General features: G+C 41.6%; 1 protein-coding gene across 1 annotated transcript in view; it reads left to right on the forward strand.

Annotated features, from left to right (window-relative positions):
- RICTOR (RPTOR independent companion of MTOR complex 2) overlaps positions 1 to 25,966 on the forward strand; it is a 3,179,211-nt gene that overhangs the window by 720,126 nt on the left and 2,433,119 nt on the right. Inside the window, exon 11 of the mRNA XM_044069875.1 lies at positions 20,441 to 20,523. Coding sequence (XP_043925810.1) covers positions 20,441 to 20,523 — 83 coding nt within the window. The remainder of the gene's footprint in view (positions 1 to 20,440; positions 20,524 to 25,966) is intronic.

Here is a 25,966-nt window from a genome sequence, read left to right on the forward strand (position 1 = left end):
TCAGTGGTATCAGCTAATCCAGCCTGAAAAAATAAGCAATCAGAAAGTAGAGAGAATCATTTGATGCCCTTCTATTCCTATGTTGCAGTATTCTTACTGTGAGATTTCCCGCCTCAGACAACCTGACGTTGGCTCCTATACAAAAGCTTAAACCTGGTTGCTGCAGGTGCATGGGACATCACACGTAGACCCATAAACCAGGGACCTTAAATGTGACGTCTGCACGCACGGACCTCAGAACTTTTCAGCCACAAACAACGTCACATTGTTCGCTTCGGTCCTACTCTCAAAGACTTTTATAAGCCAAGTACCCTGTTGGGGAAACCTTTTTGTTCTTTTTGCTTGAGCTTTGTTAGCTGTATTTAATTTTATATTAGCCGGTGCCAGCTAAGAAGGGCAGATGCCATTGCGGGTGACAGATACCGCATAAGGATACCCACGACCGTTGAGTCTTTTGTCTTGGGAAGGAATATGATCACACTGCTTGTTCCATTTGCCAGTCCTTTGTACTGAAGACTCTCCACAGCCGTCTGGCCACATTAAATTTATATTTAGGGAACCATCGTCTCAAAAAGCTTGCGCTTAGAATAGACCCAAATCGGCTGCTCCGACTGAACCACCTCGGAAAAAAGCCAACGTTTCCAGGCCTACTTCCATTGCCTCTCTGCCATTGGACGTCCCACCAGCTTCCAATTTAGGAGTTGAGGGATGTCCCACAGAGTCGACTACTTCGACGGCTCCCACCGAGGAGGCCGCTTCAGAAGTTACGCCCTGCATGTCCACAGAGATAGCCTAGACATCGGTTCCTACCAACGTCAAGGGGGAGCCAGAAACAGTTGGACAACCTTTGGAGATTCCTATTCCTGAGACTCAACCTTTTGAGCCTAGGCCTTCTCCCAAACCAATGCCTCTTAAACAAAAACGTAAGATAAAACACTTGACTCCTACTCCTGAAGGAGTCACAGACTGCAATCCTTCACTAACTCTCTGATGCAGGCCTTTATGGCCCTCTGGCCCTACTCCTTCCACTATACCTGTGCTCAACCCTAGGCCTGCCTCTGCCATTTCTCTCCCCTTGCAGACTACCTAAGAAGGAGAGGAGGGAGTAGAATCTTAATACTCTTCTTCTGAAGAGTCCATTTCTTTTGCATCCTAGATTGCCTCTCCTTTAGAATATTAGTCACCAGATGAGGAATCAGTTGAAGGGGGGCTGTCCATCAGAGGACATTACCTTTGGTGAAACAATAACTAATAAAAGAAAGGATGGCTGGTGCGGAGTCTTCGGTGTTTTCGAAACAATAACTAAGATGAAAGAGTACTTTAAATGGGACACTACCCAGATGACTAACACCCGGAGGAGGTATTTTGAACTCCTTCACGTGGAGTCTCCCCCATCAGCCATCCCACCAGTCTTACCTACCAATCTGGATGCTTTTACCTCTGCATCCAAAAATCCAGAGACTCAACCACCTGCACCTAAAAGAACAGACAGGTTTTATAAGGTTTCTGATGAACAAAAATTCTTAGTTAAACCTCCCTCGGCAGACCCTGCAGTTATTGCTGTCTCCCCAGACATGCAATCCAGAGTTATTTCCTCTGCATCTCTCTTGCCTACTGATAAAGACAGCAAAAGCATGGACAGGATTGGTAAAAAAAAGTGTACACCTCTTCCACCCTGGCCTTCCGTGCTGTAAATTACCACATACACATAGTTAAATATGCACTGGACCTTGTCTCACAAGTAACTAATCTCCTGGCTACCACACCTGACTGCCCTACTAAATCAGACATAACATCTAAATTGTCTCTGGCTTCACAGGTAGCCAGACATTCAATTAGGTGCAGTTATGACGCTGCAGAGGCCTCTACTAGGTCAGCAGCTTCTGCTTCTGTCCGCAGATATTCTTGGGTGTGCCTACAACCTCTTCCAGAAGACTTTAAAACTAAGGTTATGGATGCCCCCTTAGTCTGTAACCTTTTGTTTGGTAAACAGTCTGTAGAACTTTTTAAAAACTTGCAGGAGAAAAGCAAGGAACTGCAGGGCATCAAGCATTTGCTTGTGTCCCCTATTCCAAAGTATTACAGAAACTACCCTGCTAAAACCTCATTTGTCAGGAGAACCCCTTCCTCTGCTGCCCCCCGCATCCACCAAGCACAGGAGGGGAACCAGAAGGCAAGCATTCTCCAGACCTGTCACCTCTCAACTCAGTCCTAGACAGTCCTGTCAGGATAGAAATACACCCAACAATGCGTGACTGCCTTGCCCATCTGACTTTGTCAGCCTGCCTATCCCACTCTTTACCTGTTTGGAAAACCATCACTTCAGACCAGTGGGTACTGAGTGTCATTCAAAACGGATACTTCCTTTCCTGGAGGGAAAAGCCCATCCCAAAGCCTGCCCCCCCCCCCAACCAGATCCATGGCCTGCCACAAATTCTTCACAACCTCCAAAATTTAGGAACAATAGAACCTGTTCCTCCAGGGCAGGAAGGAAAAGGATTTTACTCCAGATTTTTTCTGGTCCCTAAAAAGGATGGCCCTTGGAGACCTATACTGGATCTGTCTTACCTGAACCAATTTCTTAGAAGTTCCTTCTTTCAGAATGCTCTCCCTCCCAACTCTACTCCCTCTTATCCTAGACTAGGCCTTCAGGGCCACTCTGGATCTAAAGGAGGCTTACCTGCATATCCCAATAAAACCCTCTCAACAGAAACTTTTTACATTTTTCTGGACCCTGCTCTCATTTTCAGCTTACAGCCTTGCCGTTTGGGTTGTCTGCAGCACCCAGAGTTTTCACAAAATGCCTAGCCTCAGCCATTGCTTACTGCAGGACCCAAGTTATCCAACTCTACCCCTACCTAGACAACATTCTCCTTCTAGCAGAGACAGAAACCTGTCTGAGACCACCTCAGTTTCACCACCACCCTTCTTCAAAACCTGGTTTCACCCTCAATATAAACAAATCCTTCTTGCTCCCACAGCAAGACAAAGTATTTTTGGGTTGCAGAATCAGGACAGATCTAATGCGGGCCTTTCTTCCACAGGACAAGGTCCACTCGCTCTCCACTCACTTTCAAAACTTTTTACTGGAATCCTGGATTTCTGCAAGACAATTCCTGCAACTCCTGGGACTTATGGCAGCCACCATTCCCATGCTTCCCTTGGCAAGAATGCACATACGGAAGTTCCAGTGGGGTACCTCAAGAACGTGTGGTCCCAACACCTACACTCCTTAGAGAAACAAGTCCCCTTTCTGCCCTGTCTCAAATTAAAGCTAAGGTGGTGGATTCAACAAAACCATCACAACCCAGGATTGCCTCTCCAAATGCCCTCCCCAAACCAGTTCATCTTCACAGATGCTTCAGACCTATGGTGGGGAGCCACCTGCAGGGATTTCAGTGTTCAGAAAACTTGGAATCCTGCCCTTCAAAAGAAACATATCAATGTCAGGGAGATGACTGCAATTCTGCTGGTCCTGGAGGCTTTTCTTCCTACCCTCCATCCGGGTCCCCTTCTAATATTCACAGACAACACCACAGTCCTGTGGTACTTCAACAAACAAGAATGAACCAAAGCTTACCTCCTTTGCAGAATAATTCTACAAATCTGGGACCTCGCCTCCAGGCACAGCCTGTCCCTGCAGGCCTCATACATCCCCTCTCAGGACACCAAGCAGGCAGATCTTCTGTACAGCATGTGTGGATGCTGAACAGAGAAACCTTTCAAGACATTGTCCACTGGTGGGGCACTCCTCAAGTGTATCTGTTTGGCTCCCCACAGAACAGACAGTTGATCAGTTTCTGCACCAAGGATCACTCCCCACTAGCCTGGAGAGTAGATGCCTTCAGCATTTCTTGGAAGGGACTGTTCATTTACGCTCCCCCTTCCCTCTTTTCCAAAAGGTCCTACTGAAAATCAGGAAGGACAAATGAAAATCTTGTTGTTGACCCCCTACTGGCCAAGGCAGCACTGTTTCCCCCTACTTCACTCACTAGCCAAAGGCAGTCACCACAAGTTACATCACAATGTGGACCTACTCATACAACAAAAGGGAACCCTAATCCATTCTCACCTACAGATGTTAGCACTAACACTCTGGGTGATAAACTTCTAATCCCTTTTAGACACCACTATTCAGAGGACGTGCTTACAGTCCTGAGGGAGACCAGGAAACCTGCTACTAGAAAATCATACTTATCAAAATGGGAGAGATTCTCAAAATGGCATCTACGTAAGGACAGGGACCCCAGCCAGGCTGACCCTTCATTAGTCCTTGCATATGTGTGTGATTTTATTAAGGATGGCCTTTCTTACTCCTCAGTGAAAGTCCATCTTTCAGCCATATCTGCCTGCCTCTAGACCCCCCCCCCTTTACTACCTAGGCTAGATGTTAAACTTTTCCTGAGAGGGGTCTTCCACATCAGACAACCTAGAATACCCATTCCACCACCCTGGGACCTAAACTTTGTTCTGGAAAAGCTAAAGCTTGGCCCCTTTGAACTGGCTAGCAATGCTACTTTACAACTGTGTACATGGAAAACTGTACTGTTGGTGGCCATCACTTCCACTAGGAGAGAGTCAGAGTTACAGCCTCTCATGGCCTGCCCCCCCCCCCCCACTGTTTTCCACAAGGACAGGGTGACCTTGTGCACTAACCCCTCCATCATGCCTAAAGTGGTAAAGGAGCTGTCCTTAAATCAATCTATTTACCTGCCTACCTTCTTCCCCACCCCAACTAACAAGAGTGAGAGGATTCTCCATTCCCTTGAGGTGGACAGACAATTTAGATTTTACTTAGACAAAACTAAGTAAGCCCTTCAGGAAATGTGATCAACTTTTTGTCTCCTTCCACCCCAGGGCTATGGGCAAGGCAATTTGAAAGCAAACTATTTCAGGTTGGATCAGAAAATCCATTGCATTCTCCTACTCACAACATTGCAGACCTTTACCCCATGGGGTGAGAGCTCATTCCACCAGAAGTATGGCTACTTCCAAAGCCTTCTTCAAAGGACTGCACACAGCTTCCATTTTAGAAGCTGCCACCTGGTCCACTGTCCACACCTTCACGAAACACTACAAACTAGATCAAGTCTCCAGAGCCAGGGTAGGCTTTGCTAGAACAATCCTGCAGGAGTTTCTGGAATCTTCCACTTCTACTGCCACCCTTCCCTCTATCCAGCTATGGTACTCTCCCACAGTAAGAATACTGCAATATAGGAATAGGACGACATAGAATAATTGTGTAAAATCTTACCGTAACCATAGATGCCTTTCTCTTCTATGTTGCAGTATTCCATCCCTCCCACCTTTCCCCTGCATTATGTGTGGGCTACTAACCTAGCTCATAGCTATTAGGAAGCTCTACCTTTCACCAGTGGCGGCTGGTGACTTCAAATTAAAGTGGGGCTGCAGGAGACAGTTGATTGTGTGGAGACAATGGGAAGGAGTGTGGCCAACCTGATAGGGGTGGAGCTATGCTCAAAACCACAACAACTAGAACTTTAAATACGCTGCCCTCAGTGCCAAACCGTCATTATGAGAGTCCAATCAAGATAAAATGAAGTGCAGAAAAAAAAAATATTTCAGTGTATTGGCTACATAACAACTTACTTAATATCTAGATGGAAACACAAAGGTTGTGAGGCATGAAAAAATAAATTACTTTTTAAATACATTACTGGAATGCCAGTCAAAATCAAGTATAAAAAAAACAAGCAGCACTCAACTCAAACCACTTCTCCTGCACTGCAATTCTAATTATAATTTATATTCTGCTTTATAAAATTACCAAGTAACATGCTGAAAGTAGCAATCCCTGTGATACCCCCACTTGTAAAAATGTTTCTTATCCAAAAAAGACCTGCTGTCTGTCAACAACTATCTACTTGTTTCATGAGGAAGACATGACCAAAGTAAAAAATGAACAGCAAACAAGAAACAAGCTCAAGATAAATTGCTTAAAGGATTACTGCACAGGTTATGGACCACATATGATAGATTGGCATTCTGTTTAGTTTACGGGTAAAGCCTGCAAAGATGACTGCAAGTCTCCAACAAATGTAATGAGCTTCTGAAAATACTGTAATCCTGTCCTTTATTACAAATACTATCATATGCATTTCAATACCGAAGGCTTGTACGTTATCTAGTTATGTAAAGATTGTCTGCATGGCAACAACAAAAAGGCTTTCAATGTTGGTAATTCTTTAACAGTATGCTTATTAAAGGTTACTTGGATTTTACAATCTCCGACAGGCTTGCCTGATGGTCATTAAAGCACTGCTACTTAAACACAGAGCAACAGTGCACTGCTACAACATGCATTTTCTGAATAGTAAGAAGCATAAATCAACAGTATAAAAATATGACAGAAAACCAGAAAATTCTGCGAAGTCAAGGACAGATGAAAAGCCACGGTCGTACTTTGGATGGGGGAATACTCTGCACACTTACACTGCATAACTGCTCCTTGCCTTGCTTGGACACATCCAAAGCCACTACAATGGGGAGTGGGGTGCAACAAGTAAGGGCTTTAAACTGCCAGTTTCACATGCTTAAATATCAACAGTACCTCATGTCTTTGTTAAAACAGAAAATGCTTACAAATTCAGAATGTCTTGACAATAAGGAAATGCAGGATTTATTGCATGCAGCTGAACAAGTGGGAAAGCATACTCTGCAATGTGGTTTTGATTCATTAGAGGCTTCTTGCAGAGCCGCAGTTACAGGCTCTGTCATTCGAAGGCATGCTTGGTTGAAAGAACAAATTTTACCTGAACATGTTAAAGTAAAATTATTGGATGCTCCACTACAGCATAATACTTTGGTGTTAAGGCAGAAGAGGTGTTAAAAAAAATGGAGGATAAAGCAAAACCAATGCAGACAGTAAAGGATTTCTTACAGGTTCAACCTCCTAGATTTAGCAGAAACTGGCCTTCAAAAAATTGGTCCTTTCTGGTGTCAGACAGGCCACAAAGAGGCAGATACAGACGCCCAAGATGCAGATCTCAGCCCCAAGGCTTATACAGACTTAAACAATGGGGTGCTTCAGTCCCCAAAGGAGGAGAAGACAAATCACAACCTTATAGGAAACAGTCCCAGTGACTTCCCTCTACTAATGCCAAGCACTTACTTTTTGGCAGCACCCTTAGGGGGAAAACTAGCACTTTTCTCACAAAATTGGCACATGATCACCCAGGACAAATGGGTACTGAATATTGTTTCTCAGGGTTACAGGTTCCACTTTCACACCCTTCCAAAATCAAAAGGTATGCCAGACCTGCCACAAAACCAATGGGCAGAGGCACAAAAACAAATTTCTGCTCTCATGGACATGAGAGCTATTCAAAGAGTCCCACAGCAAGAACAGGGGCAAGGATTTTACTCAAGACTTTTCCTGGTACCCAGAAAGGACAAAGCCTGGAGTCCAATACTGGACCTGTCAATCCTAAATACTTTCCTGGATGTTCCAAAATTCAAAATGTTAACACTGCAGCAACTTCTACCCATGCTGGGCAAGAAGGCTTGGCTAGTTACTTTGGACCTCAAGGAGGCATACCTGCTTATCCCAATCAGACAATCTTGCAGAAGATACCTCATATTCATAGCTGGCTCAATGCATTACCAATTCTCTGCACTGCCCTTTGGCTTATCTACTGCACCCAGGGACTTCACAAAATGCCTGGCACCAGTAATTGCATTTTGCAGACAAAAAGGAATTCAAATATATCCCTACTTGGATGACTGCCTTATTCAAGCAGAGAGCAAGGACATTCTACTAAAACTACTGGCGTTTGTAAAAAGATTACTAATTTGCCTAGGTACACAGTAAACGAAAAGAAATCAAAACTAGTGCCCTCTCAAGAGATAATATTCCTGGGTGCGAGCTTAAATACAACTGCCCAGATGGCTTATCTCACGCCAGACAAGCAAAGGCAACTGACTCATTACTTTCAAATGATGGCAACAAAGACCCAGCTCCCTGCAAGAAAAATTCTGCAGGCCCTGGGCTTCAAGGCATCCTGAATTCTACTAATTCCATATGCAAGACTGCATATGAGGAAACTACAATGTTATCTAAAAAGTGTTTGGACTCAACATTGCCACAGCCTGGAAACAGTAATAACTCTAATTCCCTGCCTTCAACAGGAGTTTCGATGGTGGGCACTGGCCTGCCTCCACAACAAGGGACAGCCTTTCACCTTACCCACAGCCAGGCAGACAATAACAACAGATGCATCGGATTATGCCTGGGGGGCTCACATGGCAGAAAAATGTATTCAGGGCACGTGGCCCAAGGAACAAATGCATCTTCACATCAGTCAAAAAGAGATGCTAGCTGTACAGAATGCCCTGACAGCCTTCAAGGATCTACTACATCCAGGACAACTATTACTAAAGACGGACAATACCACAGTTATGTGGTACATAAACAAGCAAGGGGGCACACATTCCTACCGCCTCTGCAGGCAAGCCATGACTTTGTGGAACACAGCACTGACCTATCAAGTACATCTGCAGGCACAATTCCTGCCAGGAAAGAAAAATACTCTGGCAGACGAACTAAGCAGAAATCTCATGGATCCTCACGAATGGAAACTAAATCCACAGGTCTTCAGCATGATAACAAGGAAATGGGGACACCCAGACATAGATCTTTTTGCCTCCCCTCACAACTGCCAACTACAGAGATTCTGTACAAGAACTTATCACTCACAAGCATGGAAAGTGGATGCTCTATCATTCAGCTGGAAAACCCTGACAGTTTATGCCTTTCCTCCACTGCCTCTCCTTCCCAAGGTGCTCCTAAAAGTCAGACAAGAGAAGCCAAAAATGATTCTGATTGCCCCAGACTGGCCACGCCAGCACTGGTACCCAATCCTAAAGAGATTGTCTCAAGGCCCAGCCTGGCCTTTACCTCAAATTCCTCCTCTTCTGACTCAACAAAACAATCAGATTCTGTACAGTCAACTCAGAACCTTAAATCTGGCTGCATGGCGGATAATATAGCCACTCAGTCCACACCTCTCTCTAAAGCTGTTATGGATGTCATTTTAGAAGCCAGGAGGCTCAGCACTAGGAAATCTTATGCAGAAAAATGGAAGAGATTCTGTGCTTGGAACAAGGCACAAGGACTCTAACCACTTGTTCCAAATATACCTCAGATTTTACAATACCTAACTGAGATGTTGGACAAAGGCCTATCCTTCTCATCAATTAAGATCCATGCCTCTGCCATTTCAGCTCACTACAATGCGGAACCTCCTATTTTCTCTCATCCACTTCTAAGACAGTACCTCAGAGGGGCAAAAAACATAAGACCCCCAAGGAGAGCATCAAAACTTACATGGGACCTCAATTTTGTTTTAGAAAAGCTCACACTGCCTCCTTTTGAGCCAGCCAATACAGCTGATATAAAATTCTTATCATGGAACACTGCTTTGCTCCTAGCAATAACTTCAGCAAGAAGCGTCTCAGAGTTGCAGTTATTAATGGCAGTGGAACCTTTCATCATTTTTCAACAGGACAGGGCCTCTCTAAGGACAAACCGAACATTTATGCCAAAGGTAGTATCCAGTGTGGCTCTTAACCAAACCATTCATTTGCCAACATTCTATCCAAATCCCCAGAATAAAGGGGAGGGACTTCTACATGCTTTGGACATACACAGACAGCTATGATTCTACTTGGACAAAACAAAAGCTTTCAGAAAAACTGAGCAACTATTTATAGCTTATGCTGCAGGATCACAAGGAAAGCCTATCTCAAAGCAGACTGTTTCGAAATGGATAGGACACTGCATTCGTTTCTGCTATTCACAACATGGCAAATCAGTGCCTAAGGGCATTAGGCCACATTCTACCAGAGCAGCAGCCACATCAGCAGCCTTCCTCAGAGGAGTACCAACCAAAAACATTTTAGAAGCTGCAACCTGGAGTTCAGTGCACACTTTCACCAGGCGCTACCACTTACCTCTCTACTCTAAATCCAGAGCAGGCCTTGCCACTGCAGTTCTGCAGGGCCTAGTAGCCTCTCCTAATCCTATTTAGGCCCAGCCACCCAACCTCAGCTTTGGGATTCAACCCAAGTGTAATGACTGCAACAGTGAAACACGATGAACATAGTACAGTTGTGTACCTACCATAAATGTAGATGTTCGAGTGTATTCACTGTTGCAGTCCAGGTTACCCACCCACCATCCCCCTTTTCTTTGCTAGGACTTTTCTGTACTTCTCAATTCTATACAACCTACATGGTGTATTTATTTGGGGGCACCTGACATCTGGGGCAAGAAAAACTGAAGAAAATGGCGTCGGCTGCATCTTTTATACCCATGGCGCACTGACGTCAGGGAAGAGGTGACAGCAACTGACGCCGGACCTAGACTTTGGAATTCTGGCCGACTGCGGGTAGCCTGCCAGCAGGATAACCCAAGTGTAATGACTGCAACAGTGAATACACTCGAACATCTACATTTATGGTAGGTACACAACTGTACTTTCTTGAGGCAGATACCTGGACTTCTGCGCATACATTTACCAAACACTACAAGTTAGATGAAATTTCCAGAGGTTTTGATAGGGCCATCCTTCATGGGTTCCTAGAGAGCTCTGCTGGTCCTTTTCCCCCTCCCTGTCTTTTCCTCAACTTTGGCACTCTCCCTATTGTAATGAATACTGCAACAATGAAATGGAAGGACATAGTACAGTTGTGAAAGACCTTAATATAATGGTAGATGTCCTTTTCTTCACTTTTGCAATATTCATTCCTGCCCTCCTCCCCTGGTCCTTTACTCTTCTGGATGTACAGATTATCTGTTTTCTCCTTGGACTGGTGTTCCTTCTGGGGCTATCAGTTCTGAGGATGGTACATCTGGGCATCACCTTTATGCCCTATGCTATGCAAGGAGCATAAGTGTGACGTATGACATGCCTTAAAGCAACCTAAAGGTTTTGGTATACTGGCCGGATATTGGGCGAGTCTTGAGGGATCCCCATTCTAATGAATACTGCAACAGTGAAGAGAAGGACATCTGCTATTATGGTAAGATCTCATACAACTGTATTTTGCTTCTGTAACGCCTCATAGTGTCCTCTGAAGGACTGAGAGACCTCAGCGTTCTTCTCCCATTAAAAACATTGGGCCATTTTGACAATAGTCTCTGAAAAAGGTAAACTCCCACAGGGATAATCAGAAACTGAGTTCTCCTCTAATTCTGAATCGGAGGACAAGACCCTGTATCTGTCCTTTTATCTTCCTGTCTAGATTCACAATCTTTAATATCTTCAGGAAAAGAGGTATCACTGTTTATTTTACCAGAAACTATTTTATAAGAAGATTCAAAGAAACTTCATTGTCATTTGGGAAACACAAGTGCTACCTAAATGAAATTTCCAGTGTCAGCTCTTTTACAGGAGAAAAACACAAAAAGACAATCGGTATTAAAGAATAAATGGCAACTGTTGTACACAAGTAAATATCTAGGTAGCTGACGCACATGGTTGTACACTATTTATATACACTGGGCAACACTGACTACTAAATGATTGACACATGAAAAGAGAATTACACTATACACAGTGGTGAGATTGAGTGATATTGCACATAAGGAAGTGATTGGAATTGCACTTGAATGAGAATATATTAATTTTAGTGTGCAATAAATAAGCAGAATTACTGTATGGAAAAAAAGAAAAAAAAATGAGTGTGTAATAATCTATTATAGTTTTGATATATCCAGATTTACGTCTGCATTAATGAGTCTTATTGCAGTTGGATAAAAACTGTTCATAAATCTGGAGGTCCTGCAGCGGATACTCCATAACCATCTACCAGATGCAAGTTTAGTTTACCAACCACATGCTGGATGAGAAGTGTCACTCAGTGTTTTGCAGGACCTCTTTTTACATGTCATTTCAAAGAGGTCTTGTAAGGTAGGAAGACTATTGCCCATGATCTTTTCTGCTGTTCTTATTATTATTCTTTGCAGCTTCTTCCTTTCAGCCATTGTGCTGTTACCGAACCATACAGTGCAGTTGCTGGTGATAATGCCCTCAATGGCTTTTTTAATTAGTTGGCCTTTGTTTGTACGCCAAGAAAGATCCTCTTATATGTGCACCATCAGGAACTTTGTAGTTTGGACTCTCTCCACTTCTTCACCATTTATCTTGAGGGAGCAGGTGCATGGCAGAGTGCTTTCTGAAGTCAATAATAATTTATTTTGTTTTATTGACATTCAGGTCCAAGTTGCTGTTATTGCACCATTCAGTCAGAGATTTGAGCGCATTCCTATACCCGCTGTCGTCATCACCAGTTATGAGTCCCACCACTGTGGTGTCATCTGTGAATTTGATGATGTGATTGTTGCTAGCTTTCGCAGAGCAGTCATGGGTAAGGACTGTGAACAGTACAGGACTCCGCACACAACCCTGGGGTACTCCGGTGTTAATTGTAATACTCCCTTAAGTGTTGTTACCAGCACAGGTCCTTTGTGGTCTTCCAGTCAGGAAACCAAGTATCCAGTTGCACAGCTCTTTATTTATGGCAGGGTTGATTAGCTTTTCTATAAGTTGCATTGGAATTACTGTATTGAATGCTGAGCTGAAATCTATGAACAGCAGCCTGGCATAATTATTCTTCTCTTCAGTATGCTCCAATGTAAGGTGAAGTGCCACCGAAATGGCATCAGCAGTTGAACTGTTTGCCCAGTAGGCAAACTGGAGTGGGATCAAAGGATAGGAGTAGTACTGCAGTCAAATGCCTTTTAACCAGTCTTTCAAAGCATTTCATTAAATTTGATTTAAGGGCCACCGGCCTGTAATCATTTAGGCAGGTGGGGTTGGCATTTTTGGGTAGATGGATTAGGTTGGTAACTTTGAAGCATGCTGGTACTCTTTCCTGGACAAGCGAGGTATTGAAGATGTTTGTCAGGACCATGGTGAGTTAGTCTGCACAACCTTTCAATACTTTCCCCGAAATGTTATCAGGGTCAGCAGCCTTCCTGGGGTTCACTTTCCTCAGTTGGTTCCTCAAAGGCTAAGTAGTGTGAATTATGCCCTGAGCCAGACCCAGAAAATTACCCCTATGCAAGGAAATTGACGGAGGTGACAGTGACAAATGTGGTCAACAGTGTTAATGACAGCAGCAGCAACTTTCCCAGGGATGAGCAAACATTGTGCCGAAACAGGGAAGCCTTCGCTGTTCACTGCCCCAGTACCAACGAGAGTGTGTCTTCCTTGTCCTCTGAGTGGAACCCAAAAGCCGCAGAGGACATGGTGAGCTCCTTTCTATAATGGCTATAAGTGCTACACTAGAGTTATCCTAGATAAAAGATGAGTGGTCTGAGGTATAACTAATGGCCACAGCAGAGTCACCAATCTGTGGCTGAGGGAAATGTCTAGCCTGCTGTGGTGGCAAAGGCTGTTTGCTTAATATTTTTCCTTTTGTGTCTGGAAGAAGGACTGACTGTGGTACCAACAGTGTGTTCTACAGTCAAGTCAAAAATAGTGCTTCTTTCCTTTTGAAAATAAGCAGCTAAAGCTGGTTAAAATTAAAAAGTTATTTTTTTCACAGAAAAACAGAATAAAAGCACTTTAAAACACTTTGCAAAAAATTGAAATAAACACAATTTCTCCACAGGAAAAAAATATTTTTAACTATTTTAAACAACTTTTAAACTGATGGGGGAAAAAGAGCGCTCCTGTTTAAACACAAACTCCTAGCTTTAAAATAACTTTATCGAACAAAACATTTTTTTAAATTAGAAGGTTTTCTTCTCTGAGGGGAACTTATCTGCCCAGCAAAGAAACAGCACAAGCCGAACATCAATCCTCTAAAGCCTCAGAGGAGCATAATCTTTGGGGCTTGGTGCTCAAACTTGTTTTTTTAGGCAGCTCAGCTTGAGTTAAAGGTTTGGGTACATGGAATGTGTCCTGAAGCTTTGAAAGTTGTCCGGCTTTTATATCCTTCAGGATGTAACCCATATAGCTTAGACTGCTGCAGCAGTGATCAATAAAAGAACGTCTGTGCTGTCTTAACCTTAAAGGTTTTCTTTATTAAATGGGTTTACTGTTAAGAAATAGTGATGTGATGCTTAGACTGCATGCTAAGTACATGGTCTTATCTGGTTTAATCTCTATGATAGAGCTACATGCTCCTATGGTTAGTCTAGACGATATGTTAAGCATATGAGGTTTATCTGGTGTTTACTAACAGTTGCACTACCTCCCTACCTGCCTAGGTAGGACATCGACATCTAGGACAGAATTAATGTTTTTGTATAACCAACACAGCTCAGTACTGTTGGTTCCCATTCTGCTTTCTGTGCTCATTAAGTGGAGGTGTATGTTTTTATATCCACCAACCGAGCTTTGTGCTGCTATTAACTGTTAGCATTTCAGCACTGGGCTGCTGTATTTAGTCGCAGTTACCAGAAGTTTGAGGGCTTTCTTCTAATATTAATCTGTAGTGAAAATATCCCCTGCCACCTAACAACTGCATATAGTAAACGCTGACTCTGCAATACTCGCACGGACTCGTGCGAAGTTGGCGCCATTCTTTAGCGCCCCATATCACTCCATAACACACTAACATCCCAGGATTTGCAACTTAGCACAATAGAACTATCATTTTGGGCTAATCGCAACTATATCCTATTGAGTATCACCCTATTTTAGCTCTAATACCACCCTATTTTACCAACTAACTACTGCATATAGTAAACGCCAACTCTACAATACTCGCGCAAAGTTGGTGCCTTTCTTTAATGCCCCATATCACTCCATAACACACCAGCATCCCAGGATTGCAACTTAGCACAATAAAACTATAATTTTGGGCTAAACGCAACTATATCCTAGTGAATACCTCCCTATTGTGTGTGGTCCCGAAGCACGCTACTAAGGTATATACTTTCCTATGACTCACAGAGGCTGTATACCACGGCTATTATCTTCAAAGGCATAATATCAAGGAAAAAAGGGTATACCTCAACAATTAAGCCTGAATAATCAGTATTCCTGTCTTACACAGGCTGCTGTACCAGCACTGGCACGTGTGGTCTTGGCGTTACATATAGATATTGTTTAACTTAATAGCGCACCCAAAACCGGTTAGCAGATAATTTACTGAACAAGAATACCTATTATCTAACATTACAGTGTATTTGTGACTGCTACATCATAGTTGAACTGAGCAAGAAAATAGCTGCATTATACACTAGCAACCATTAATTTGGACATTGAAATAAGCCGCTGAACTGAAAGGTAATGTCTACAACTGTACTACTCGCTAGCGACCATTAATTTGGACTTTAGAATTAGCTGTTGTACTAAATGGTAGTGTTTACTATTGCTATTATATCTACTAGTAGTTTTCCTATCTAAATTTACCATGGAGCTAAGCGGATTAGTTCTTTAGATAACTATACTTTTCCCTCCCAATGCTGACGCTTGTTTTATACAGTTTGTAATGCTATACATCTGTGTTTAAAGCTGCACATTTTCTAAAAGTATGTTGTATGCTGCCTATTGTTTTAACCTTGTAACAGTTTTTTAACAGTGTTTCTTAAGGATAAATATCCTTGCTTAAATTGCATATTTCTTCAGTAGTCTGTATGCTGCCTAGAGTTTTTGTAAAAATATTAACAGTTTAAAATATGTTCGATAGCTACTAATCACTGTACAACAAAGCATTACTTGTATAGTATTTTCTACACTGCCTATTTGGTATCGGTAACCGTCCTTTTCCTCATTGCCTCACCTCTTCACATTCTCTCTAGCTTCCCTGCTTAATGCAGACAATATCTTCAACCTACTGGAAGTGGTTAAGAAGCCAAGTATTTTCTGCCAAGGTCCTACAAAGCCTACCCCCTGAAAGAATTACCTCTACATCTTCAGGGAAAACCTTTCCAAAGTATGTCTGTATACACTTGAGATGTGTTAAACTTAAAAGCTATTCCCACAACCCTACCAGGTGGTTAGAACTCTCTGCAATTCAGACTCTGCAGCAGCCACCCTTCCCTTTCTCTACACCTACTAATCTAGCATTTTCTGCCCTTCCCAAGGCCACCATAAGACCACGGTTCATAGGCTTTCCAGCCTCTGGGTATGTAAGGTACCTTGCTGTACTTACAAAGTTTGGCCACTAGAGGGTGGACGGTATCCAGCTACTATCCCCTGCCTTACTATCAGCTCATAATCGACCATCACAGCATCGTATTCTTCACTTTTACTTGCTACCCCTCCCCCCCACACCCCACAATCATATTTAGCTTCCCCTCCTTTAGTACTCTTCGCCTATATTCTCTCTCTGTGCACACTGGCCTACTTGCCCAACCATCTGCACAGCTGATTGTTCCCAATCCAACCTGTCCTGACACTCACTCACCTTTCTTGGCTGTACCTGCTCCTCTCACCTACCCTGCCCCCAATTCCCCACCACCCCCAGTGGTCCTACATTTATTCCCCCTCCTGCTAATCCCTCCCACTCCCCCAACCAATCCTCTTACTCCTCTCCCCCACCCCTTCCTCCAACCCACCTGACTCTCATTGCCACTCCCCCTACCCAGCTAATATCACTTTACACTCTTCTATCTCCAACTAATATGTCCTCCCCTCCTCCTACAATCCTTATCTCCTTATCATTACCCTTCCTTCTACTACCTCTTTACCATGCAACCTCCTGTACTCATTTTCACTTACACCCTTCCCCTATTCCTCCTCACAATATCCTTATATCCCACTATCACAATATCTGAGCCTCTTTATTTCCCTCCCAGCCTATCCTTCTCCTAAAAGTAAAACTTTTCCCAAACTGTACTAATGACTACAAACATAAACCTAAACTCTACCAAACTCCTCTATCCAAATCCAAGCATAATAAACTTACTCCCCACCCCTCTTTCCTTAACTTAGCCAGCGACATCCACCCCAATCCTGGTCCCAACTCCTCTCCAACAAACTTCTCTAGCTCCAACAACAAATCCCCAAATAAAAACCTCAAATTCCTCACCATCAACGCCCAAAGCCTACTAAATAAATTAACCCTCTTCCCTGCCTGGCTCAGTCATAACCTACCAGACATAATAGCCATCTCTGAAACCTGGCTAAAACCTCATATAAGTGACTCTGAATTCCTTCCCCCCGATTTTCACTCTCTCCAATCCGACCGCCCAAGTAGAAGAGGTGGTGGTGTAGCTTTAATCTACTCCAGCCACTTGTCCATCACTCCATATCCTAACCACATCCCTTCTTTCTCAAATGCTGAACTTGTGATTGGCCTACTAAAACTAAACATCCATAAAAGCATCTGTATCATCTCCCTCTACATTCCTCCTGGTAACAACACCAATATCCTAGAAGACATACTCTCCTGGACCTCCTCCAATATTAAGCTAGAAACCTACATCCTAGATGTAAATATTGACTGGGGAAAAATCAATAACCCTAATCCCAAATCAACAATTAACCTATTCACCTTCACTCAACTTACCAACTCCATAACTAGACCTAATAAAACCAACCCCCCTGGCTCCATACTTGACTGGATCCTAGTATCTCATCCTAACAAAATCATAAAATCTGGAGTCATTCCCGACTCTCTAGGAGACCACCTCCCTGCCTTCACCATTCGAGCTGCTGCCACTTCCTCACACTCCCACCAATACATTCATACTCGTAACCTATCTAACTTTAACCCTTCTACTTTCTCTGATTCCCTTAAGCTAACTAACTGGAACCCCCTAAAAATACTACCTTTAGACAAAGCTGTTGACTACTTTAATTCAACATTCTTAACTGTCCTTAACTCCCTAGCTCCAACAAGAACTAAAAAAGGTTAAAACAAAAACACTAAATGGCTCACCAAAGATACAAAAAACATTATGCTACAAAGGGATAAAACCTGGAAAATCTACCTCCGCTATAAACAACCAGAAACATTACTAAAATATAGACAGTTGAGGAACCTAGCCAAAAAACAAGTCATTAGAGACAAAAAGTCTTACTACATCAAACTACAAGAAAATCATGCTAAAAATCCCAAACAATTCTGGAACTCTAATTCCCTCCTCAGGCCAGGAACAAAAAACAACCCCTGTCCTGACACCAGCAAATCTGACTCAGAAATTGCCTCACTATTCAATACCTTCTTCACCTCCTCCATAGCTGAGCTTACTAAGACCTTTACCAATAATAACCCTCCTCCCCTCCCTGCCCAATCTTCCCCTCCCTCCCCTCCTCACCCTAATTTTGAACTTAAACCCGTCTCCACCAATCTAATAAAGAAACTTCTTTATAAACTAAAGCCTTGCTCCAATGCCCCTGACAGCATTCCATCCTCCTCCTTAAAAATAGCTTCCGATGCTATTGCTCTGCTTATCAGCATCCTGATCAGTAGATCTCTACTTGAATCATACGTTCCCAAACTATGGCGTACTGCATATATTCATCCACTCCACAAGGATGGCAAAAATTGTAATGTCTCCAATTTCCGCCCCATAGCCATCCTCTCCCCTATCTCCAAAATTCTTGAAAAATGTATCCACCTACAGCTCTTACCATTCCTTACCAAATACCAGCTACTCCCCCCTACCCAACATGGCTTCCGCCCAGGATAACAGTACTAACTCTGTCCTTCTCTCCTTCTTACATACTGTCAATTCATCCCTTGACTCTGGTAATTTGGTATCTTCTGTCCTGCTGGACTTATCCAAAGCTTTTGATACCATCTCTCATACCCATCTTCTAAATCATCTCTCTAATCTTAACCTTTCCCAAAAAACTCTTTTGTGGTTCTCCAGCTATCTTTTAAACAGGTCCCAAGCAATGAAATGGGGCCAAGCCACCTCCTCTTTCCTTCCTACTCCCACTCCCAATGGAGTACCCCAAGGTTCCATACTTGGCCCTTTGCTATTCAATATCTTAATTAATGACTTCCATAAAGTCATTCCTAACACCAGAATTGTACAATACGCCGAAAATTCCACTTTGATTTGCTGTGCCACTAACCTAGCAGAGCTCCAATCTCGGACTCAAAATGCTTTCTCAACCACCGAAAATTGGATGCTCCTAAATCACCTCTCTCTTAATGCCAATAAAACCAAGATCCTTCTATTCTCCCCCTCAAAATCCTTCCCTCTTGATGAAAACTCTCTTCATATTACCAGCCTTAACAACTCCCCTATCGAGATCGTACCCTCTGCCAAACTTCTCGGTGTCGCAATTTGCAATCAGCTAAAATTTAACTCCCATATCCAGCTAAACATCAAAAAAACTCACATAAAACTTGGCCTACTTTATAGAAACAACCACTTCCTCTCTCCATCCTCCAGACTACCTCTCGCCTCTACCTATCTCCTTCCCTCTCTTATGTATGGCTCTCCCCTGCTCACTAACTTATCTTCCACACTTACCTCCAAACTGGAAGTATGCTACAACAAAATCTCCAGATTTGCCACCAGTGCCAAATCCTCCTCTCACCATTGCATTTCCCTTCACTCCATAAACTGGCTTGAACTCCCCAACCTACTAGACTTTCACCAATTAACCACAGTCCACAAATTATTATTCCAACCCTCCAGCTACCCTGCACTATCCAATATACTACAACCATATTCCCCCCTCAGACCCTTTAGATCGCCTCACCACAACCTGATCACCATTCATAAACCTAAGCGCCCAGCTGGCCAGCTTCTCTTATCCTTTACCCTAGCAAAAAAAATGGAATGCTCTGCCCTCCTATTTAAGGACCTGTAACAACCATAATAACTTCAAATCTCAACTTCATTCCTACCTCTTCCTAAACAGGAAATGCAGTTGCACTCTTCCACCCTTACCTCTCAAACTCTCCTCCCCCTTCACTCCTGGCTAACCTTCTTACCTCCCTAACCTCACTCTCAATTGCTAATTTGTACTCATAACTAAATATTAAAATCTAGCTATTATGTTATAGTCTCATTTATCTCATGAACTAAATTGAAATTGTATTGATTATTTCTTGTAGAATGAAACCTACTGTATGTATTTTAAACTATCTTTGAAAAATGTGTATGTTAATAAAATGGCCCCCCTAGCCCAGTGGACCTCCCTGGTAATCAAACTGGAATGAATAAATAAATAAATAAATAAAATCAGAAATGTCCCTGTTGTCTGTGTCTGTAGTATGCCTTTACAAATTTTATTTGGTTAATATTAAGTTGCAGATGCACATTACGTTAACAGGAGCCAGCATTTTTGTTCAATGTAGTGTCTCTTTAGAGGAATGTGATGCATTGAGAATGTTTTCATATGCTATTTCCTGGATTTCAAGAGTCAGGCACACACTGTGGCAGCTGACTTTTACGATACTATGATATTTAACAAGTGGTCAGAATGAGCATTTATTTTTGAAATGCATTAAGAGACTTATTTATATTAATTGTGTTCTTTATTCTACTTTGTAGGTATTATCAGTTTATGCAAGCCAGGGAATTCTGGAATCCAGTCTTTAATAGGTGTCCTGTGTATACCAAATAAAGAAATACGAGTAAGTACAGCATTTATGTTGTACCTATATGTTTAGAATTTGGTAATGAAAAAACAGTGGTAGCCCTGATGCTTCACAATGCATTGTTCAGTTTAGTTCCTTGATTGTCTGCCTTCTTTGCACAGCTTATTTTTTTTATTTTACTGGGTTTTCACCAGGGTCTTCATTTTCCTTCTTGTGGGTATATGAATTGTATACTCCAAAGTGCCCTCAGGTAGGTAGGTAGGTGTGTGTGTGTGTGTGTGTGTGTGTGTGTGTGTGTGTGTGTGTGTGTGTGTGCTTGTGTGTGTGTGTGTGTGTGTGTGTGTGTGCTTGCGTGTGTGTGTGTGCTTGCGTGTCTGTGTGTGTGTGTGTGTGTCTGTGTGTGTCTGTGTGTGTCTGTGTGTGTGTGTGTGTGTCTGTGTGTGTCTGTGTGTGTGTGTGTGTGTGTGTGTGTGTGTGTGTGTGTGTGTGTGTGTGTGTGTGTGTGTGTGTGTGTGTGTGTGTGTCTGTGTGTGTGTGTCTGTGTGTTGCCTTAGTTTCGTTGCTTGTTGGAATATTTATCAGAGTCTTGTGATCCTGACTTGGATAAAGGAAGTGTTGAAAATGGATGCAGCACCAACCCAATTTTTTTCGTCTATTTAGACCAGGAGTTAACAGTGGATCAGCTTTGGGAAAGTAGATTGAGAGAGACCTGTAACAGCTGAAGTTTTGATCAAGAGACAGATGGATGAGATTTGGTAGTAAAATGTATAGAATAATGCACTTAGACATTCTAAGCCTTGATGCTTAAAAACTGTAGAAAGGTAATAAGAGGAAATAGGCCTTGGGTGGTTCTAATCAACAATTTCAAAGTTGCTAGGCAGTATGGCACTGTGTGATGGGAAATGCTAGTGGTATGTTGAGATATTGTAGTAGGTAACCCATCTTGTGGAAGAGACAGAACAAGTAAAAAAAAAAGGTCACATGGAAAAGTTGTATAGGCAAAAACAACAAAAAGATCCAAGCCCTTAAACCTCCGCCGAAGTAGACCCATGAGAAACATACAAATGATTCCATAACTCATTACATCCAAGTGACGCCTCCAGGTGCATCTGCAGTTATCGCCTACTGCTCCTCTAGGCATCAAATATTACTTGTTCATACTTGCATTAATAATTCCAAAACCATGCTTCATACAAGGTACCAGAATATTTTATCTTGAAGCATACCTGGTGGCAAACACAATTATATTGATATTAGACATCTGTCAATGAGTATTTGTTAGAATTGTAAGGTGATAACTTCGTTTTAAATGCTCAGGCCACACTCACTAGGAGCTAAAGGTGCACACTCAAAAGAGTTGTACTGGAGGGAATGAGTTAAAGACAAATTTTATGTGTTCCGTCAACATGGCTTATGAATGCTTACTGATTTTTTATTGTTTGTAGGTCTTAGTTATTGTTTATATTATAATTTTTAGTTATTGCTGCTTAACTCCTAAACTCTACATTTGTTAAGCTCCATACTCTACTACAGTTCTTTACTATAACTAGATTTTCCCTCTCATACAGCTTTTCATCTACATTTATTCGCCCCTTCACCCTTTTTTTTTTTCTAATAGTCCTCTCTTACCCTGAGTCTGTCCTTGTTAAGTTCCTTTAAATAACCACAAAACATTCTCCATTAATTCTCCTATGTTTTGACAAGCTTTCAGTAATATTGTTTGTGTCTTTTTTTATCTAGGAATGTATATTTTGGCTTGTATGTTGTTCTTTAGTGTGCTTTGATGTACATGGGCTCACTTCTCGAAAGTCAGCTTAGTAAACTAAATGGAAATACATAGGAAATTAAAAATTATTGTTGCATTCTGGTCAGTAAAATCAAACCCCAGATATATGCCATGGCATGTTTTTGACCTTTTTATGGCCTCATCAGTGTAGCATAAGAAGATAGTTTGGCCATTCTTTGAAAATACTCATCTTATAAATAACCTTATATCCTTAACTCTAATGGTGACTGCAAAATTTCTCAAATAAGGACAAAAATGACAAAATAGTCGTTAAGGAAAGACATAGACAAAAACAGCAAATCAAGATTGACAGATTTTATGAATATGGTAGCTTTTCAATGTAAGAGAGTTGTATCTCAATAGTGTTAGTATCCAAGAAAGATAGAGGAAAAAAGGAGAAACATGACTGAAGTAAACTACTAGGTCAGTAAGAACCTTTTGAAAGTGCAAGCTCTGTGTAAAAGTTTGTGAAGCCAGCTCACTTGCTTGGTGTGCTGCTTTTTACTTACTTTATGCAAAGTGTAAGTAGCATAATTACTCTCATTTCCTTTCCTTTCTAGTAAGCATTTTCACTTGCAAGTGATCCAGCAAGGTTCATTCACTTCAGTGACAATTCTTACACCTCAGGAAGAATATGGGCAGGGTCTGTCACTAGTTGATAGGATAAGTTTTTACCCTTACAAAATATTGTAGGTTAGCTACTTCCTTTACTAGAGTTGTATGACTGCTATCAGTGTTTTTTTAAAATGGGCTCTGAGAGGCGCATTAATGAGGGTCAGTCAAGGAAAAATAGAAGCAGTCCTGTTGTACACTGTGTAAGATGAATGCAACATCACACTACTCCATGCTGTCTAAGTGAAATGAGAAAACACCAGCACTTCCTTATGTCTATCATGACTTCTTATAAACAGGACTTGAAATGGATTCTGAGAAAGAGACATAAAAGCAGGAAAACAAGATCACATTAATATGGCAGGCCAATGATAACCATTTTGTGGGAAATTTTATTAAAATTTTGTAAGAAATATTTATAGTGAATTTGATGCAGTAAAGTAGCTCAGAAAGCAAAGATACATTGGAAAAAAAAACATACTGTTTGAGTTTTGAGGTAGAGTGTTCCCTTGAAGATTATCCTGAGTTGAAGATTCAGCCAGGGAAAATGTAAGTGGAATAAGGGGGTCCAAGTAAGTACCTTAGCTGATGCATTTTATACCATTTTGAGCTATCATAGGTAAGAGATGGGTATCCTCAAGCAAAAGAAATTCCATTAATCCCGCACAGAAAAAATGCATGATACTCCACTGCCATATCATTTTGGAAAAAGAAGTTTTAATCCTTCATTTCCTCAGACGAAAAAAGATTTAACAAAGGCTGAGACATGAGGTGTTCAGAGTCAGCTGATCGTCCAGTAGTACAACAAACTGCACATTCCAGACATTAATTTCAGATGTTTATTATCAAACTTGATTAACCACTTAACAGTGCAGAGTTATCTTGGCAGTCTTGAAAAAGGACTTAATCACAGGTATGAGATATGGTGGTTTTAGCATATTTTTTATTTTGAAATTGGTATGAAAATAGTTCTAAAGTGAATACCATCAAGGTAATTATTTAGCTAGTACAGTAATTGTACTAGCTAAGTAATTACCTTGTAGCTTCTCATCACAATGAGTGGAAAACAACAAGGGAGAGAAAGGTCATAATAACATAGTAACAGTGCATGGATATCTCACTCTTGTCTTATTATTGTGTCCCCTAAGTTATCAGCCAGTCCCAGTGATTTTCCTGCTGTCTGTAATCATTTTTTTAGTATACTGAAAAGAAAACAAATGTATCTGTTTTCAGTGACAACTGTATGCACCCACACCATCCACAGAACAGTTACTTCTTTTTATTTCTTTATTATAGTGATTATGTTAAGGATGGAATGCCTTTAGCTGCAAGTTGAAATATGTTACTGTGACCATTATTTCTTGTGCTTTTACTGACTACATTTCGTAGGTGATCTTCAAAACAGCAGTTTATTTAGGTGGGTAGTTTGTGGCTGGAAGTAGAGGACAGTTAGGTGATAAATTGTTGCCATGGTGTGGTGGGGTGAGGATGTGCTGTATTATCTTAGAGCAACAAGTTGAAATGCATTCATGTGACTATTTGATGTTCTTTGTATTTTAATGTTGTAGTAGTGACTCTTGGGATTTCCTGCCTTGAAGACTGAGGTCAGCTTGAATACTAGAGAATTCATCTTCCCTCAAACTCTGGCAGACACCCTCCCCTTCAAATGTCAGGCCATTGGTTTTATAATGGGTCATTGGACGGTGATATTTTCAGTTATTTCTTGCTGTCTGTGGTCCAGTGTTAGTATGCACATTTCAGTGTGCCAGTCACTCTGAAAGCCAGAGAAGTTCAGATAAGTACTCTGCTGGGGTACTGTTATAATGTCCTTCCATTTCACTTTTGCAGTATTCTTAAAATGAGGGAACTGCTGCCAAGGGTGGCCTGACATCTGGCCAGTACACCAAAGCCTTTAGGTTGTTATTGATACGCCATACGTCACATATATGCTCAGAGGTTTTTAAACTTCCATCAGTAACCTTCCTCTACAGACATCTAGAAAACCTATGGAGTATAGTTCAGCCTTAAGTGTGAATTTCACCCCAGAATGGTTATTGATTTGCAAACCGTTATTCTCGAAAACATCATTGCTACTAGCCTCTGGCTGGTATATTACACGTTGCCACAATATACCCTAGACACATTTCATGAGAGAAACAACTGTGTTGGGAAAAGTGAATGTCTGATTAAATTTGAAGAATTGTTCCACCCTTTATACACAAGGGCTGTAATACTGAAATTAGTAAGAAAGCTGTAGATGAAGTCAAGGAGATTTCCAGACAGTAACTAGTTCAGTATCAGCAGCATGATGCTGCTAAAGAAAATTCTAGATGTCACAAGTTAACTAGTGCACTGTTTAAATGTTAAAAGTCCATCAAGCTGCACTTTGTACTTTTATATGTATTGTTCAAGTTAATAGAATAGTATGACTACAGTATATATTTGACCGGAAGGAGAGAAAAAAAGGATTAGTACTACTGGACAGCAGGATTTTTATTATATGTTCATAAAAGGTCTTTATTGATACATGGTGAGTGTTAGTGTGATTTGGAAATGGGTAATACTTTTTGAATGTCTTTTTTAAAATGGACTTTCATAATTAAGTGTTGTTTTTCTGCTATTAAAATAGGTCTGGAATGGTTAATCATAGCTGACTGTGGAAGCTGCTTAGTGAAACTAGTTTTGGTTTGTTTTCATGATAGCTGCTTTTATGCCAACTAACTTTCAGAAATTTTAGAAGCCATATGCTGAATTGTTTTAATGACATTTGTAGTTATGGTGTATCTGCACTTCACATTCTTTCTTCCTTGTGACTGATGGACTATTTGTTGCAGTATGAAATAGCCACAGTGGTCTAAAGAAACTTTCTCCTGCTTCCCCATAGAAGCTAAGGTTGCTTTCCAAGAAGCTAGGGAGTGCTGCAGTGATCAGTAGTATGTCATTTGCAAGCCTTTATTAAAAATATAACTTCTGAGGTGGAAGAAGTCTGTAGAATTGGTGTACAGACTGTTGGAATTAGATGTCTTTTTTCATCTTTTTAAAATCTGTGGGTAAATAAACCAATGAAGACTGGACCTCAGT

The sequence above is a fragment of the Protopterus annectens genome, chromosome 1.part0 (assembly GCF_019279795.1).
Source record: "Protopterus annectens isolate FY-2018-M chromosome 1.part0, PAN1.0, whole genome shotgun sequence".
NCBI lineage: Eukaryota > Metazoa > Chordata > Ceratodontiformes > Protopteridae > Protopterus > Protopterus annectens.